A 17,918-nucleotide genomic window follows, 5' to 3' on the forward strand; every position below is an offset into this window, starting at 1 on the left:
ATTTGATCTTATGCAAATCATGCAATCAAGCAAATGGAAAGCAAGGCATTGTTGCTAGAGGACCTTGACAAACAGTGGCTTTGTAGTTTTAAGAACCTCCTCCCTCTTTCAAAATCATGTTTGTATCTGTAGCTGTTTGAATCCAGTGATCCGTTATGAAACACTTTGAACTTGAAACAGGAAAATATCTCCCAGAGTAGGTTGTGATGAATAATTGTATTGATCATGATGTAATATGTTTTTATTGTTTAGTTTATCAGTTTCTGCTTTTAACCTCTTAGAAATACTGCCTACCCTATATTTTCTGGCTCATCTGGACATTGAAATCTATGGAGAGATTTTAATGATGGCAAAGCTCCTATCTTTAATGACACTGCTAAGCCTGGAATTTTTTTGTTTTCTTCTCCTGCTTACACAAACCTAATTGTTCTTTTTACCCTTTATCCCACCTAAATCTTTGAGATTTCATTGAAACTTTCTGTTTAGTAGTCAAAATACTTTGGTGTTAGTAAATCAAGATGAGGAATAAAGATTTTGATTCTGGTGACATGTTGCTTTTTAAACATCTTTTATATTTCAACTATTTTTAAAACTCTTCTATCCTTCTCTCCTCTTTCAGTATGTTTATCATCTGACCTCAAATGATCTCTGTGCTCACACATGCTGTGTTTCCATTCCTTGCTATCATTTTGTGAAAACTTACGTTTCCTTGTCTTTTCTTTTTGCTTTTTCCGTTCTTGGTACTGAGACACACAAGGTAACTTATAATCAATTGTGTTTTTCAGGGAGGGAAATAAAACATTTTCCCATCTTCTGTACCCTTAATCCTTGAAAAAATTCTTCCCTCTTCAAATTATACAAGGTATTTCCACCAACGTATGCTTGCCAGTAGTCTCATCAGCTACAGTCTGCGTCAAATCAGGCTTTCAGTACAAGCTACCTTTTAAAAAATAGTAGTTCCGAATGTGGAATTTTCCTTAAAGGAAAGAGAAATACCCTCTACTGACAAGGAAAAGAGTGATCCAACATAAACAAAACTAAAAGAGAAATCAGCTTTTTATTTTCCCTTCCCTTGGGTTATATTCACTTTTCTAGGTGAAGCCCTATCATGTAATTTCAACTTTAGAGAAGAATGCATAATCAGTATCTACGAGGTTGTGAATTATATAGGTTCCATGAATTGCTTTGGTCTATTCATTTTAGGATTGCTGAAAGTAAAATCCTTCTGGTCACTTGTTTGCCCATTCACAACATGGAATATGTAATACTTGTGTCACAGGCTTTCAGCTCCATCTGCACTTTTTCTGGCTTCTCTTATGGCAGCTGCAGGGAATAAGGGACCCAGGGCAGTGTAGAGTAATGAAGGCAATAGAGCCAGTGCGGTACGTGGAGTTTCCCTGCACGCTGAGCCAGCTAGAGCACCTGCTCTGGAGTGTGCTTTCCCCCTCTCACTGACTTAAGCACTGCTTAACCCTGGTAGAATCAGTCCCATTATGTTGATTAAACATGTCACTGTTACAGGCATTCACTTGATGATTTTTTTTTAGCTGCAGCATTTTTTTTTTTAACTCACACTTTGCCTTGTGCTGCATAGAACAATACCACAGAGTGATATGGTATTTTCAATAAAAATGCACAAGTTCATTCTCTCCTTACACAGAATGGAGCAAATCAGAAGAAATTCCATTCCTGCAGGTATGGAAGGTGCTGTATGAGGGGAAAACTAATGAGAGAGAGTTTGGGTCTACAACATCTCTGCTTCAGTCAGGTCTTTGTCATCCAACTGGAATTTTTTAATTTGTGCTCAAAAGTACTTTGTAAAAAAATGTAGTTTGATACTATTGGGCTCTGTGAATGCTACTATTTGTTATGTCTTAAAAAAAACACAGAACTTTTCTGACATACTGAAAATGTGTATCTGTTGAACAAACATTTTTCCTGTGTACCTTATACTGTTGCCAAAACCTGAACTGTAAATTCTTTCTTAAAAGATTTGCTTGTTAAAGTGTATGATTCGTATTTTAATGAAAAAAAGGGAAAGCAAAATATTAGAAAATTTTGTCTTCGTTACTTTCATGCTACAGTTTTTCTATCAAATATTCCTTTATTAGTAAAGGGAAGAATATATTATCTTATAGAATATTTATTCAGCAAAAATTCTATATGTTGTTCACCATTTTTTGCAGTAATTGAAACTCAAGATAGCTTCAAAATTAATAAACATTGAACAGTTGTTTTGCTATAGAATTAGATAGGTTGTCTTTACTGAAATATATTTTACAAGTGTTTGGTGTTCGTGCAGCTGAAGGTGAACAGGCAAAGAGCTAACAGATCAGTATGAGTGGTGGCAACAATGAGCTTCCCGTATCGATGCTTGACATTCATGTTTCATACAGCACACTTAAATATATATATATAGTCCAGCTGTGTTAATGAACATGTAATTGTTTTTCCATTAATTTAATTTGATTTGATTTATTAATCTCAAAGGTGTTCATTTGCCACTGCAGTAAATTGTAGCAATGCAATGTAGCACCCAAAAATCAAATTTCTTTTTTTTTTCTGGTTGGTTGGTGTACATTCTGGTGTAAATGGAGCACAGTGGAATTATCTCAACTAAGGCACACCTCACAGATCTATAAGGAGTCAAAATTTGCAGTTATCTACTACTAAAGAACCAGTACCTATTTGTTCCTCTGGGGCAAACCTGAAACATTTAAGATAACATTTAAGAGATATAGCCCCCCTTCCTCTTGATCTTCTAAACTCACTAGTGTCTGAAAGCTACAGAAAAGCAAGGCAAAATGAATATACCGAGTAAATCCTCATTCTTTTTTTGCCCTAGATTTGGCAGTTTTCACTCCGCACCAGTTCCTGCTCACTGCGTGCACGCTTGCTGGCTGTACAAACAGTTCCGGGGTCACCTTGTTTACAGCACAGCTGCCACCATCTCACGTAGATGCCCCGGTCCTGACTGTTTTGGATTCTAGAACAATACATGTACAGTAAGTTAGGATTTCTTCTTTCCTGACAACACAATAGTGCATCAGTTTATTCAAGAATTCCAGTGAGTTCAATCAGGGGAAGGGTTTGTGACATAAAATTAAATTTATTATGATTAAATGCATAGAAGTGATTAGTTTAGTGGTTCTGTGAACCTTCTGATTATCACTTGCCAACTTAATTTCCATTTTGTCTTTACGCAATCAGTATAACCTACATATGGGCATAGCCTCTGCAAACTTCAGTGCAGTAAATGTTCTGGTGATATGCCCCTTTTGTAGCCCCTGCTTTGTGTGTAATCATTTATCTACTGAGTACAAATACTGCATTAGAGGTATGGCTTAGGTTTATTTTTATGATTGCACAACTGTATTTTCAAAGTCTCAAAATTAACCCCATGAAGTCCCCTAAACAAAGCCTTACATTTTTCAGCGTGGTCTGAATCTTTATTTGGTCTGGTCCTAATAATATTTTGCTTCTATTTGCAGATGGAAAGAACCAATAGAAGTAAATGGAATCTTAGATCGCTATATAATTTATATGGCCACCAATGAGCAGAATTTTACAAAGTGGAATGTAATCTGTAACAGCACAGAACTTTTTCTGGATTTTACTATTCCACAGCTTTTCCCGGGTACTGAATACCTCGTAAAACTAGCTGTAAGTTTTAAAGATGTGTGGTAGAGGTGTAAAATGGTGAAAATGATTCTGAATTTGTTAGCATCTTAATATTAATGGTTCTTGTGTCCACTTTGTTTAACCTCTTCTTTTTGAAACTTAGGTGGATGAGTCATCTTGAACAAAAGTAGGGTATTTTTTCTTTCAAAACAGACTCACAAAAATGTGTATGTAATTTAAATACAGGTATTCTTCAAGGATAAGTTGGATAACTAATAAAGAATTGAGCAGAAATATATGAAATGCTTGAAAAATATTTCCTTGGACCCAACTTACAAGAAAATATTCAATGTATTTAAAAATGTCTTTTTTTTTTTTTTTTTGTACCATGCCAATTTGTTCTTTCATCTTAAAATCTGTATGTAGAAGGAAATAGCAGAGGAGTTCAGTGCAAAGTAGCAGTTTCTGTATTCAAAACCTTTTAAAAGACATTAGTGTTTTCATTGCATCTCTTTATCATTGATTTTATTTTATGATGAAATACAATGGCTTCAGCTCACTAACAAACCTGAAAATATGTGACTAAAAGGAGGGGATTATCCCTTGTTTTAAGCACACTGTTCATTTTATAACAATACCTATATAAGGATATTTGCTTTGATAAATGCCATAGAAAAATATTCTGCTCTTGATTATGAATAAATTTACATTTATGTAGACTGGGTATGCATTCATTTTTCTTAACATGCTCTTGAATGTTCTAAATATTATACCACAAAAAAATAAACTACCTTCAGGTAATGATAAGGATCTGACTTGAACCTGAAAAAAACAAGGATATTCACTCTAATTAAAGCTGAGATTCACATTGAAATTAATTCATTTGTGCCTAGATATTTCAGCATGGTAAATTGCTTAGCATATATAATAGCACCATGTCCAAAACTAAGACACTCTTTCAATAAGCATTTTATGCTTTGATTTTTTAATTTATTTATTCTTTAAAAAAGAATTTGTGCTGTCCTCCACTGTGCTACAGCTCTTTTCTGCTCCTGTCCAGCTGCTCTGCATGGGGGCACAAGGAGAGAGCATCAGGGAAGAATTAACAGCTACAATCTGGAGAGCAACTGGAACTGCTTCTTTTGGTAGCTCTGCCTTGGGATTCAGGAGAAAGGGTTGTGTGAACGTTGGTTTTGTTTCATCAGTGTGTGCAGGTTTCTTAGAAATTACTGAATAAATTTTTAGGAAGCTTTTGCTCTTCATATTTTATTTCTCATTTCTTTGTAATGTTTTCCTCCCCTCTTAGTATTTGCATTTAATCAGAAAGTAGGAAAAGATAACTTCTTCTAGTGACAAAGATAACCAGATTTACCTGGATAAAATGAAGTGGACTGTGATAGGTGAATCAAAATATCTAAATGTCCTTGAAGCTTTGAAAATTATGAAACTGAAAGTGCATGAAAAGCTTAATATCTTTGAGGTGTAATAGCTTTCTTAAAACTTGTGGATCCATCATACGTAGAACCAGTTAGACTGGTTTGAGAAGAATGTACTATTACATGTTTACAAGTTATGAAGATTAAACATAGCCAAATGTTATTGTATACTTTATGTAAGGAAAAAAAATCCCAAATATAAAAAAAAACAACAAAAACCAGATCTGCAGAAAATTAAAATCAAACATACACATCTGGAAAAAAAATAATGAAATATCTAGTGTTTCATATATAATTTAACAGAATTTCAATAAAACTTTTAGAATAAAAATACCCCAAACAACCATCAACAGTGGCAAATGTAACTATTTTTTTTTTTTTCTGATAGAATTAAATATTCCTATCAGTTAGAACCTTTTTAGTTTCCTTGTTTCACAGACTGTTAATTTTGGTTTGTATCTATTCAAATATTGGTTTTGGCTTCTGTGTTGTCAAAAATTGCAGCTTGAACACAGGAATCAGGAGCCTCACAAGCAGAACTTTCAGCACCTCACAGGCTGTTGTCTTTAACTTTTGCATGAAAAGTTAATGTAACTACATTGAAGAGAGTTAAGAAAATGTTTATCTTTGCATGCTGTCACGAATTTTCAGAATTGATTACTGCCATTTAATATGCAGCAATTTTATTCATAAACGAGTACAATGGGTTTTGTAAGTAAATCTAATGCTTCCTTCCAAAAGTCAGCCAAGAGGACATAAGGTCATGTCTCCATGGATTAGTGCAAAGGAACTTGTTTTCGTTTTGTTCATGCTCTAAGCTGGGTGAGTGTGAGCCAGGCCAGTCTGAAAGCAAGTGGAAAGCTGAAAGGCTGCCTACAGTAGCCAGGGTGTCTCATTTGTATGACTGAAGTGCTTTTGTGATTGCACTGTTAAGCCAGTATCTCCTCAGGATGCTGCAGTGTGGGTAAGCTGGCTCAGGTGCTTGCTGGAGTGCTGCTGTGTGGTGTCATCTGACGTGGTTTGCATCTGTCCTTTGGCTGTCCAGTTCCTTTGGTATTTTTGCAAATTTTACCTGAAATCGGTTTCTCAGAGTGACAAAATGGGAACTCAGTCTGGGTGGAGGTTTTCATGGCTTTGAGCATCCCTGGATGTGATTGCCAGATGTCCAGTCTTTTTGGATACACTGATCTAAAATCCCACTACCTAAAAATGTAGATGAGCTTTCTTTTGCTGATTTTTGTTAGAAGAACCAGAAACTTCGTGTCCCAGCAAATTTCAGAGATACAAACGTTGAGCTGCCTGAAATGCAAGAAATAAATGGATGGAAAGGCTGCTGTTACCAAGCCTTTAAATGAAATGCTCTCCACTGCTGAAGTAGGCCTGGTGGAAATTAATTAGCAAGTCAGTAAGGAATAAATGAGAAAAAGGCCTTCCAGAACTGCTCTCTGGCTTCTTCATGAAGCTAGGGGAAGTGGAATCATTCAAAGATTATTCTGCTTCTCCAGGAAGGATAATTTTCTTCAATATTTTGCTTACCAAAATGCTGATAGTTATCTGAGCATCCATCTAAACTGATGTTATTTTGGGGGTGTTTTTATAAACGTTATCGTGTTTAGAGGAAATGCCATTTTTTGGATGTTCCCAAAACTGAGGTTACATTCTTTAATCTTTACTTGGTAGTTCAGACTGGACATGGAATCATTCCTTAATTGTATTGGGAATGTAATTTCCGGTGATATCAAAACAATCTTTACATATAAAAGAGCCTCTCATTTAGGAACAATACTTATTTTTACCCTTTGGGTCAGTATACAGTTTTGGAGGGCATAGGTAATATGTTTGACTGCTCTCTGATTCAAAAAACAATGGGAATTTGGAAACTGAAGCTAATCCTTTTGAATAAAATATATTAGATTGAGAGAAACATTTTATTCCTGGAGATCTGGAGAGCAAGGTTCTTTAAGTGCTGATGATCCACTTGTCCACTTTAGTACAAGGACAACTTAGAAAAATTCAGATAATCCCGCAAGTTTTATGTAAATGTATGTCCAAATGTGAATATTTGTTGAATTCAGGATTTGATTAATTTTATTATTAAACAAAACCCTAAAAAGAAACAATAACCTAACACAAAAATCTTTAAATCCAGTACCAATGCATACATTTTGTATGTTTTTTGACTGGTGTAGTCTTGTCATCAGTTTTAGTGCAAATAATTGGCAAAGCATCACTCAGACCATAGCTGTGTGCATGTCAAACTTTAAAAGACTGTCATATGGAGCGATATGCACTTTTGTCTACACATTGTATTATTTCATATCCCAAGGGGGAAAAAAAAAAAAAAAAAAAAAAAAGATTTGTGGTCAACGTTTTGTTCTCTGGCAACTGAAATACAAATTATTTTATTTTCCATAAAAGTGTAATAATAACAAATAATACATACTGGTTTGTAATAGGGTGATTTTTCACTATTATAGTTGCACATGCTCTGGGTGCTGTTGTGAAGTACAGAAGAATGTTTTAGCTATAGTATGCCTAAAAATGAAGTATCATGAGTTATTTTATAACCCCTTGTTATTTAAGAAAACAGGTAAACAAATCTATGCTAAGGAAAGTGTCTTACCTGAAAATTACAGGCTTACTAAGTTTAGACATGGAAGAATAATGAAACTTAGGCAAAAAAAAAAATTGCTAAAATTATTGGTACTACATTGGAAGGTGTTTATTTGTTCTGATTAATATTTTAAGGCTTGCACTGGAGGTGGGTGTTCAATAAGTGAAGCGAGCGTGGCTGTAACAGATGAGAGTACACCAGAAGGGGTTCCTGCTCCAAACGCCCAGTCGTATGCATCTGACTCCTTTAACATCTCATGGACTAAGCCTGAGTATCCGAATGGTAAGTGAACTCTTTTAGCCTCAAGTTAAAAAGATGATTAGTAAAGGTAAATTAATATTCTAAATGGCAGCTTATATGTGGTGCTTAATTTTTAATGATCATTTTAGCACATAAAATACCTGAGATAGTATCATTGTCTGCAGCTGGGAGATTGTGGTTTTCAGCCCATCGTGTGATTTCAGTGGCTCAAAAGTGCTCCCTTTTGATAGCTCTTGTGTACTGCATCCCATTGTTCAATGTTTTCCAGGACAACTGAGCTGAGGAAGAGGCACTCTTGGAAAGTATCGGTCTAGGGTGTTAATTTCAACCTCCAATAAAACATTAATTTCTTTTACATTAATTGATATGTAATAATAATTAGATTTGCGTTCTGCATGCTCATCATATAGTTGTACATTTCTATGGCTGGGAAAGTTATTCAAGATACTTTCTTTTGTTTAGAAATGTTTTCCATTATGAGACATTCATGTGTAAAACTTTTGGACAAATTTTAATTTTCTGCTCGGGTTGCACGTTATCGTTTACCTTGGAATTCACTCTGATTTTATTATCATGCATGTAGCAGTTCAAATCACTGCTACATGCATGATAATAAAATCAGTGATGCTATTTAGAAATCACTAAATTTGAAGTATCAGAAATTTTTTCTTCATTGGCTCATTATATTATTTCAATACAGATAATTGTTTCTCCCAATGGTTTTGCATTAATTTCATTCTCTCCTGCAAGTTGTTTTCTCCACTTCCAGTTGTGATAAAGCACATCCTACTTGTTCAGCTTCACTGAAGACATTTTAAATGATTTCCCCCAAAAGTGGTATTTGTATTCTGTAAGGTCTTATATTAAATTTAGAAAGAAAGAAGAATATGTCACCTGTTAAATAATGTATTTGATAATTTATGGAAGTCATTGTAGAAGATTTTGCTTCCTAGCCCCTTAGAAACTTTCTGAACTTGTTTCTAAAATTTCATCAACATGTGTGGCAAAGGCAAGGAGGCAGGGGAAAGGGGAAGGGTAAAGGATAGGAGTGGAGGAAATGGTGAGGATGGTAATGTATGTGGCTTAGTGCTAACATCTGAGTAATTTTCACTAAAATAGGTATTTTTTTATAGTTACTCTCAGGACCTGACCCTGTTACACTTGCATTGTGGAAAACAAAAATTCCAAACAGTTTACAGAGTGGTTTAACGAATCAAATAAATATAAATATATATGTCCATATGAATATTTATGCATGCACATCAGCAGCACACAATAAAGACCGAGAGTTTAAGAAACAAATTTCCGCAAGCTACTTTTGAAACAACTGAAAGCTGGGACGCATGACTGAATTTGGGTGTTGTATCCTGTTAATACAGCATCTACTATGTACAGCGTGGCTCTCCTTTTAACTACAATAAACAGCTTGCTAGGAAACCGCTGAGCGTGTTGGTGCACCCTCAGCAAGTCTGCAGATGTTACCAAACGGGGTGGGAGTGCTGATCTGCTGGAGGGCAGGAAGGCTCTGCAGAGGGACCTGGACAGGCTGGATCAGTGGGTCAAGGCCAATTTTATGAGGATCAACAAGGCCCAGGCTGGGTCCTGCCCTTGGGTCACGGCAATGCCAGGCAGTGCCACAGGCTGGGGCAGAGTGGCTGCAAAGCTGCTGAAAGGAAAAGCACCTGAGGGTGTCAGTGGCTGAACTGAAAGAGCCGGGACACCCCGGCCAGCGGCATCCTGATCTATACCAGCAATAGTGTGGCCAGCGGGACCAGCGTGGTGAATGTTCCCCTGTACTTGGCACTGGTCAGGCCACATTTCAAATCCTGTGTTTGGTTCGGGCCCTCTCACTAAAAAGAAGACATTGAGGTGCTGGAGTGGGTCCAGAGAAGGGCGACGGGGCTGGGGAAGATGCTGGAGCACAAGTGTGATGAGGAGCAGCTGAGGGAGCTGGGAGTGTTTAACCTGGAGAAAAGGAGGCTCAGGGGAGACCTTACCCCTCTCTACAGCTGTCTGAAAGAGGAGCGTAACCAGGTGGGGGGCAGTCTCTTCCCCCAAGTAACAAGCAATAGGACAAGAGGAAATGGCCTCAAGTTGTGCCACAGAGGTTCAAATTGTGTATAAGGAAAAAATTCTTCATGGAAAGGGTTCCCAAGCGTTGGAAGAATGCCCAGGGAGGCAGTTGTGTCACCGTCCCTGAAGGTATTTAGAAGATGCAAAAGGTGTCACTTTGAGACATCATTTGGTGGTGGATTTAGTAGTGCTGGGTTAACAGTTGGACTCAGTGATCTTCAAGGTCCTTTCCAACCTAAATGATTTCATGATTTATCTAATAATATGTTTTCTCATTCCCCAATTTTCTATTTCCATCCATTTCCCTTTTCTAAAAGAGAATTTAGAAAACCCCCAACGGCAAGTAAGCTCTAAAACTTTTGACTGAGCAAGTGCTTAATCAGGAAGGCTTGCATTGTTTAGTGACTTTGTTTTGCTCATTCTCAACACATTTTTTGGGCTGCCTTGTGGCTATGACATTTATAATCTCTGTCTATGTCAGTGTTTTAAAACTGTGTAAGAAGCTGAAAAATATCAATGTTGAGACGACTAAAATTTGAGAAAGATCAGCAGAAGATATTTAGGTACTTTCCCTAAAATTTTCATAGTTCAGAATTCTACTGGTGTATTCTTAGTTTTTCTGTTTGTTTGTTTCAAAAAGCATAGAAAGTGTTTCCTGCTTTGAACTGAATTGCTTCAAACTTGGTGTGTTTCAGGCTGCTAGGCGTAAAGTAGTGCTTTTTGAAAGTACTAAACTTGGCTTTGTTTCGGGTGGAAACCTCAGAATTGCAAAGATTTGCATATCATAGAATGTCAGCTCCTTATTAGATCTCTGGGGCCAGTCCTTCCTCTCCTGCCTCCTTTCATTTGGTGCTGCTTGACAGATGCTACTGTTTACTTCCGTGGGCTGAGGAGGTTTATCAGCTTCTAATGGGTGTGTGGGCTGGCTGGGGTTTGGACAGCACAGACTTTGCTATGCTCTCATGATGTATTTGGAGTCCAGCTGCTCACCAGGAATTAGAAAAAAGTAAAGTAGAATTAATATGCTGCCCTGGAGGCCAAAGGTGGCAAACAGGATTAAAGGCTATGTTGCTTCTTCATAAAGATGGCACAGTAAGGGGAAACAAGCTTGAGGGTACAGGAACACCTAGGCTCATGTTATCCAGATGTGGATATTGAACTTCAGGGCTAAAATTTTGTGTTGAATTTAAGGCCTATTTACATTATTTTGAGGGAAAAAAAATCATAGAAAAATGCAAAATTATACACCCAATTCTTTGTTGAAAGTTGCTTTAGAAATATCATTTGTGTACCAAGTAGCAAACAGAATTTTGGAAGATGGCATATTTAATATCCTTGAAATATGGACTTCTTTTTTGTTTTATTTTCAATGCAACAATAAAATGGTTGATGGGACACTGCCCCTATTCTGCCTCTCTACATATACCTGTCACATATGTAGTTAGATAGTAGATAGATAGTATAAGCAATATTGACCATTTAGATGGGGACAAAGTAAGGAGAGGCATATGAAATCATTTAATCAGATACTCCATTTTGATCTTTCGTTATTCCAGTGGCCTTAATAAACAATGATCTCTTCTTCAGTGCACATCCATTATAATCTTACCATATGGTTTGACATCTGGTCTTTTCAAATCCTTAATTTTTTTCCATTGAAAATTTTCCATAGGTGGTCAATTCTCAAAAATTTCACATTGTGTTCATGTCATAGATAAAACCAAGTCTTAATCTGGAGTGTATCTTCCAAGGCCATGTGGAATTTTTATGGAAAATATGAGCTATAGTAAAAACTGATTTATAAAATTATTCAGTGAACTAACCCAGTACTTGTTCTTGCAAATCCTTGTGCTTATGAGAGATGACTGGTGCTCGTAGTCAGTGAAATTGATGTAGGCAAAAGTATGTTTGCTTAAGATCTGACCTCTGGATTGCAACTTAAGAGTAAAGTGCTTGTAGTACTGTGGATTCAAAACCTCTTTAGAGTCTTGAATATTATTGACACATTGCATGGCCTCAACCAGAGAGGGGAAAGGAGGCAGAAAAAGACTTTATAGCTTTCTTCAGTTTAAGTTTAATTCATATTATTGGATTTCTTTTCAAAAGTGAAACATAATTGTATTGTAGACAATAGAGATTTTGTCTTCAATGAAGTCTAGATTTGACTTAACTACCTAGACTTCATAATTATGAATAAACTGCATCTTTTCATGGTGACCACATGTTGCTCAGGAAGCCTTGTAAATCACAAAAATGTCCTATTGTCTTAAATGTTTTATGTATGGTAAACTTCAGCAATATCTAGCAAGTCTCAAGAAGTTTGCTAACTTTGGGCCAACTTTGAACTTCTTCTCTTGCATTGGAAACCTATACTGGTGAAATAGGGAGGCAAAGTTATTCATCCCTGGTGAAAAATAGTTATTGCCTAATTTAAAAAAATGGCTTCATATCTCAAAAATGGACTATTAGCCCTTTTCTTCTGAAATGTACTTTTTTTCCTTTCTTTTTATATTGTAGCTTTCTCCATCAATGTCCTGCAAGGCACAGGCAGAAGTGAAATCAAGAGGAGAAGGATCAGGTTTTTAGAGATGTTTTTGTACTCTGATAGTACTGGGACAAAAGCTCACAATGTTTATTAGCAGGAAGCTGGTCCTCAAGTGTGGATGCTGCACAGTGCTGTAGCTTTAGGAACTCTCTAAAACATTAATGCCAAGTCACCTCATTATGATTCATGCTGTTACCATAAGTATCAAAGGAATTAATATTGATTTATTAGGCACTGGTCTGTGCGCTCTGGTGACCAGTGACAGGATCCAAGGGAATGGCATAAAGCTGTCTCAGGGGAGGTTTAGGTTGGATACCAGGAGAAAGTTCCTCACCCAGAGGGTGGCTGGGCACTGGCACAGGCTCCCTAGAGAAGTGGTGTCAGCACCAGCCTGACAGAGCTCAAGAAGTGTTTGGACTGTGCTCTCAGGCACATGCTGTGATTCTTGGGGTGTTCTGTGCAGGGCCAGGAGTTGGACTTGGGTGATCTTTGTCCCTTCCAGCACAGGTAATTCTATGACTCTGTTCTATGTTACTTGAAAGAGGTTAGTGCTACAGGTATAGTAGGTATTTAGAGTATCCTACTTGTTTGGCATTTTTCCCCTGTAAAACACATCTTTAATGCCAGCATTCACATTTTTCCTCTGAAATAAATGAAATATTTTAAAATATATACCCATATATATATATATAAAATTTGTTTATTTAATGCAGGAAAAATATCAACCATTTATGTTATTGTTTCACAAGCAACTAGACACAGAACCACAAGGGGTTTTTGCTTTAGGAAGCCTATCAAATATGGTAAGATTGATAATGTGAGATTTTTAGGACCTCCTTCTACACAAATCTCTGCTGTCTGAGTTGAGTTTAGCCCCTCACTTTTCTAGAAGAGAAAAGAATTGAGGAGAGTGTGAATCACTTCACCATACTCATATGCTCTTTAGCATATAAATATTTTGAAGCAGAACTCTTCAAAGCTCAGCTGAAACAGTTGTGTGTGCACTTTTATTTATGAAGCAATTCTTCATTTTGTAGGGGGGGGAATTTTTTTTTTTTAATTTCAAATCGAATCTTCCTCAATGTTGTTTCAAAAAAATTGTTTTTTTGGTGAATGAGCTGTGTTTTTCCAGTAAAAGTTGTTTCCTATAATGGAAGGATTAGAAGGCATCCTCTGAACTAAAATAACTTCAAATGAATCTTATAACTTTGCATTTATTTGCCTTGAAAGTTCTCATTGAAATAACTTTTTAAAGGGAAGAGTATTCAGAAGTGAGAAAGATGGAGGAATAACCCCAAGAAAAAGTGCTCCTTTGCGAGCTTAATTTCCAAAGTCTAAGCAAATCTGTAAAATTAAGTCTCTAGTTCATAAAATTCAAAACACTGTACAGGATTTGTTATCCTACCGTGCACCTTTGGAAGAAAAAAGTTTTAGAATTTCTTATAAATTAGATGAGCAATCACTTGCAATTTTTTAGTTAGTAATAGCCAGTTATACAAGAAGGACCATTCTTTCCTCTGTCTAAAAATGTTGCTAATGTTTTAGTTTCCAAATATGATTTATTTCTGTAGATTGAATAGGCAAGGAGTAGTTTACTTCAGGAATTTTTCTATAGCATATTGAGAAGGCAAAGTAATGATTACTCTTTTGTGGTTTCATTTTGAAAAGTGGGTAACATTTTCCAACCCCTCCAGTCCTACCCCAGATTAATGAAGGATGTAGTTTGTTGGCAAAATGTTCTAAAATCTGATGTAATTGTCATAAAAAATGAGCAAGAAAAAGGTGTTTTATGTGATGAAATTACCTGTTACTGTTTTATTGTAGTTATAGCACTGCCCTGAGTTGTCCTTCCGCATTTCAATTATATTGGAGATTTTGTTTCTAAGTCTAAAGCTGTTAAGATACGAGATGCTTTTTTCTGTTGTTTAAAAAGCCATATGCAGAGCAGGCTGTGAACCAGAATTGCCTCAGTTTTCCTCAGTCCAGGGTGATGTTTGCTGCCACTCAGAAGCAAGTTTGTTTAGGGGTAATCTTTGGAATAGTGTAATTATTCAAAGAGATGCAGTCCACTTGTGAGGTTTTCAACAGTTAAAGATGGAAGAGTATGTTTCTTTTGATTTTTAGCTGCTCAGTCATGCTAAACAATATCTGCTCCATTGTAAACAGTTTGAAATACTACTACTACTGCCTTGGTGTCTGTAGCATTAGTTTTCTTCTAAATTCTGTAGCTTTTTGGTTGCTGAGTGCTCTCACATTGTTTTATAGGTATTATTACTAGCTATGGATTGTACATGGATGGTGTTCTGCTGCAAAATTCATCACAGCTAAGTTGTTATGCTTATGGGCTTGCTCCTTGGAGCCTGCATTCCTTCAGAGTCCAGGCATGTACTGCGAAAGGTTGTGCTTTAGGTCCGCTGGTAAGTGCCTTGATTTACATTCTGGGAGTGTAATAAATGTCAGATGACAGTGAATATCAGAGTAAATGGTGATGATTCACTCTGGGCAGTACTAACCCATCTGGCAAAATGTGACATTTAAAAAAAAAATCCTGCTTAAGAGCTGCTAAAGATTCAATAGGTCATTGTTAGGCACCATTCCAAAGTAGAACCTGGGTACAGTGAAGGAAGACAAAAATGGAGGCTGAAACACACATTATTGAAATTAAATGGAGTTAATATGTTTGAAAGGTGCAGCTGTGCTTTAACCAGATTTTAAGGATGTATATAAAGAGAGAGTTACTGTTCCAGTAATGAGCAAATTTCTAGCTGCTGGACTGAAAGGATGAAAGTTAACTTGAGAATTGCACAAGCCAGAAGTGGCAACAGGAGCAAGGAAAATATGGTAATTCATAAATCTTTTGAATGCAAGTATGTGATCAAAATATTTTACTGGACAGATTTTAACAGTCTTGTTTAACACTCCATTTTTTCAGGATTTGAGAATTCACTAATATTAAATCTGACAAATTTGTGAAAAACAGACCTATTGAGGCTTTTTTATTTTGTTAAATGTTTTTAGACATATAGCTGAACTGATAAATCTAGTATGGTTTCATAGTACTGTAGCTGATGAATAACTAGAATTATCTACTGTACTTGATTCTGTTTTCAAGCATAACTGAAAAACCTGTGTTTATTCTGGGATTTAACTTTTTGTTTAATTGAGCTTTATTTTTAAGCTTTTAAATTTGGTAAAAAGAATATGAAGAAAAGAGAGAATTATTTGGGAGGTTTGTGTGCTTTCTTTCTATTTTTTTACATCACAATTTATTTTGTACCAGGAAAGATCTTCCAGGTTTTATTTTTTATAATTTGTTAGTCCGTTTCAAATATTATTTCCAAGATCGCTTTCATTCAAATGCCAGTAACATTGTCTATCTGCAGAAGACAACTAGACTTTATAATAATTAAGCATTTTATAACTTGCTCTTCTTTGAAGAATATTTACTCTTTAAAGCTTGGATGGCATTTTGCCAGTTTTTTTTGTCCATTTTTTTACAACTTCACATATACCCCAAAAGCAAACCTTGTTTTAAGGTACTTGATATGCAATACCCTAATCCATTGTGTTGATTGTGATGTTTAAGACAAGTCATTACCAAACTTTGCATATAGATGAAATATGTATGTTTTCAGTACTATTGTCCTATCAAATAGGCATCAAAAGGACAGAACAGAACGTCAGTAGTTAGGGTTTTAAAAAATATTTTTAATAGTCTTTTTTCACATCTCCACTGAACTACAGACTCATAACTTGACTTTTGGAACAATTCAAAGGGTTTGCTGTGGCTGATAGTCATCTGCATCCCATGATCAGTACACAAACTGTTTTCCAAAGCCAGTGATCCATCTCTAATCACAGGAATTGAAGTACATCTTGATTTAGTGTCACCTAAGTGCTGCCAGGAAATTAAAACACTGGGATCTTCATTTTATTCTTTAAAAAAGATTTTCATATGAATTATGAAGTAAATCCAGTACTTAAAAAAGAAAAAAAAAGAGAAACCTAATGTTTTGCCTCTGCTCTAAATAGAATGGGAAGCATCTCCCAGCAGTAAACTGATATGCTTCCAGCTATTTTTGCTGCTGATCTTGTGCTTAATGTGCTCTAATCGATCAAGGAACATCATGTGACATTCCCCTAAATATGACATTTGTCCACCTTATATTCCTGAAGGTGGTTCTGAAGATCTTAACTGATTATGAGAGCATTAGCTGTTATTATTTTTTAAAAACTTATTTTTGTTCAGCTGAAGTCGTTTTTGTGTGACTTTTTTTTTTTTTTTTCCTGTGGCTATGATTTATTTTCAAGTGAGATGCAAATTGTTAACATGTGAATTAAGAAAAGCTACATTTTTATCTCTTCTTATTATACCCAAGGTACTGCTTTTGTCTGTTCTAATTGTTTGGGTGCTTTGTTCCTAAAGAGGAAAAAAAAAAATTATTAAGCACTTGTGTAACCTCTAATAGATTCTTTGGAAAAATTCAGGTGAACTAAAATTATGCTAGTTTTGAAATGTGTTATTTTTTGTAAATGTCTTATAAATAAATGAAAATGTTCAACACTGCGTATTTCTCATCTCAACCCCCACTGCTAATAAACTTAAATTTCGGGGTATTATAAGTATGCTAGTACTTTCCCCTGTATGATTATGCTTATCCTATGATTTGGTGTCACTTACATGATAGCAGAGTCTTTATTTATTAAGTTATTAGTAAATATGTCTGAAAATACCACAGAGTGGTCTATAAAGGAATATTTAGAAAAATAAGTATGAAAAAGTTTTTCTGTGCCATTTGTTTATATAGCACATCATTTTAAAAAAAGCTAAAGCCATAATACAGCTGTTGCAGATGTTTAGGAGATGAAACAGGTTGCTACAAATTTATAGTATTTAAAGATTTTTTTGAATCTTCTTCAGTAGGAAAAAGTAACTGTTTATTATTTCTTCGCATTTCTGGTGTTTCTGTTTGGAGTACCTGCATTCAGGAGCACTTTACTGGAAATTATTTTGTTTAGAAAGCACAGTTTAGTTAAATCCTTACATAAGGATGTTTTTGACTGAAATACCTGAATAATCAATGCGGGAAGGATCCAATAAATCTATGAAGTACTTGTTTATCTTTAAACTTTATCCTGTTGACTTTACTGCAACTTATAACTTACTTTAAATGTAAGAAAGTGTATAAATAAAGAAGCACATATGGAGGTATTGATGCACATGGCACCTGTAAACAATAAACTGTCCAATCTTTACATGCTGAGAAGTACAACATTCATGTTTCAAGGACAGAGAAAATATGTTTGCTTATTTAGATGACAGAGCAGGTGTGGCAGATTAAAAATAGCATTTATTAGCACTCCCATG

General features: G+C 35.7%; 1 protein-coding gene across 1 annotated transcript in view; it reads left to right on the top strand.

Annotated features, from left to right (window-relative positions):
- The window catches only part of USH2A (usherin), a 391,984-nt gene that overhangs the window by 196,259 nt on the left and 177,807 nt on the right, over window positions 1–17,918 (top strand). The window contains exons 33-36 of the mRNA XM_040059986.2: window positions 2,846–3,005; window positions 3,492–3,663; window positions 7,806–7,953; window positions 14,816–14,967. Coding sequence (XP_039915920.1) covers window positions 2,846–3,005; window positions 3,492–3,663; window positions 7,806–7,953; window positions 14,816–14,967 — 632 coding nt within the window. The remainder of the gene's footprint in view (window positions 1–2,845; window positions 3,006–3,491; window positions 3,664–7,805; window positions 7,954–14,815; window positions 14,968–17,918) is intronic.

The sequence above is a fragment of the Hirundo rustica genome, chromosome 3, assembly GCF_015227805.2.
Source record: "Hirundo rustica isolate bHirRus1 chromosome 3, bHirRus1.pri.v3, whole genome shotgun sequence".
NCBI classification, from domain to species: domain Eukaryota; kingdom Metazoa; phylum Chordata; class Aves; order Passeriformes; family Hirundinidae; genus Hirundo; species Hirundo rustica.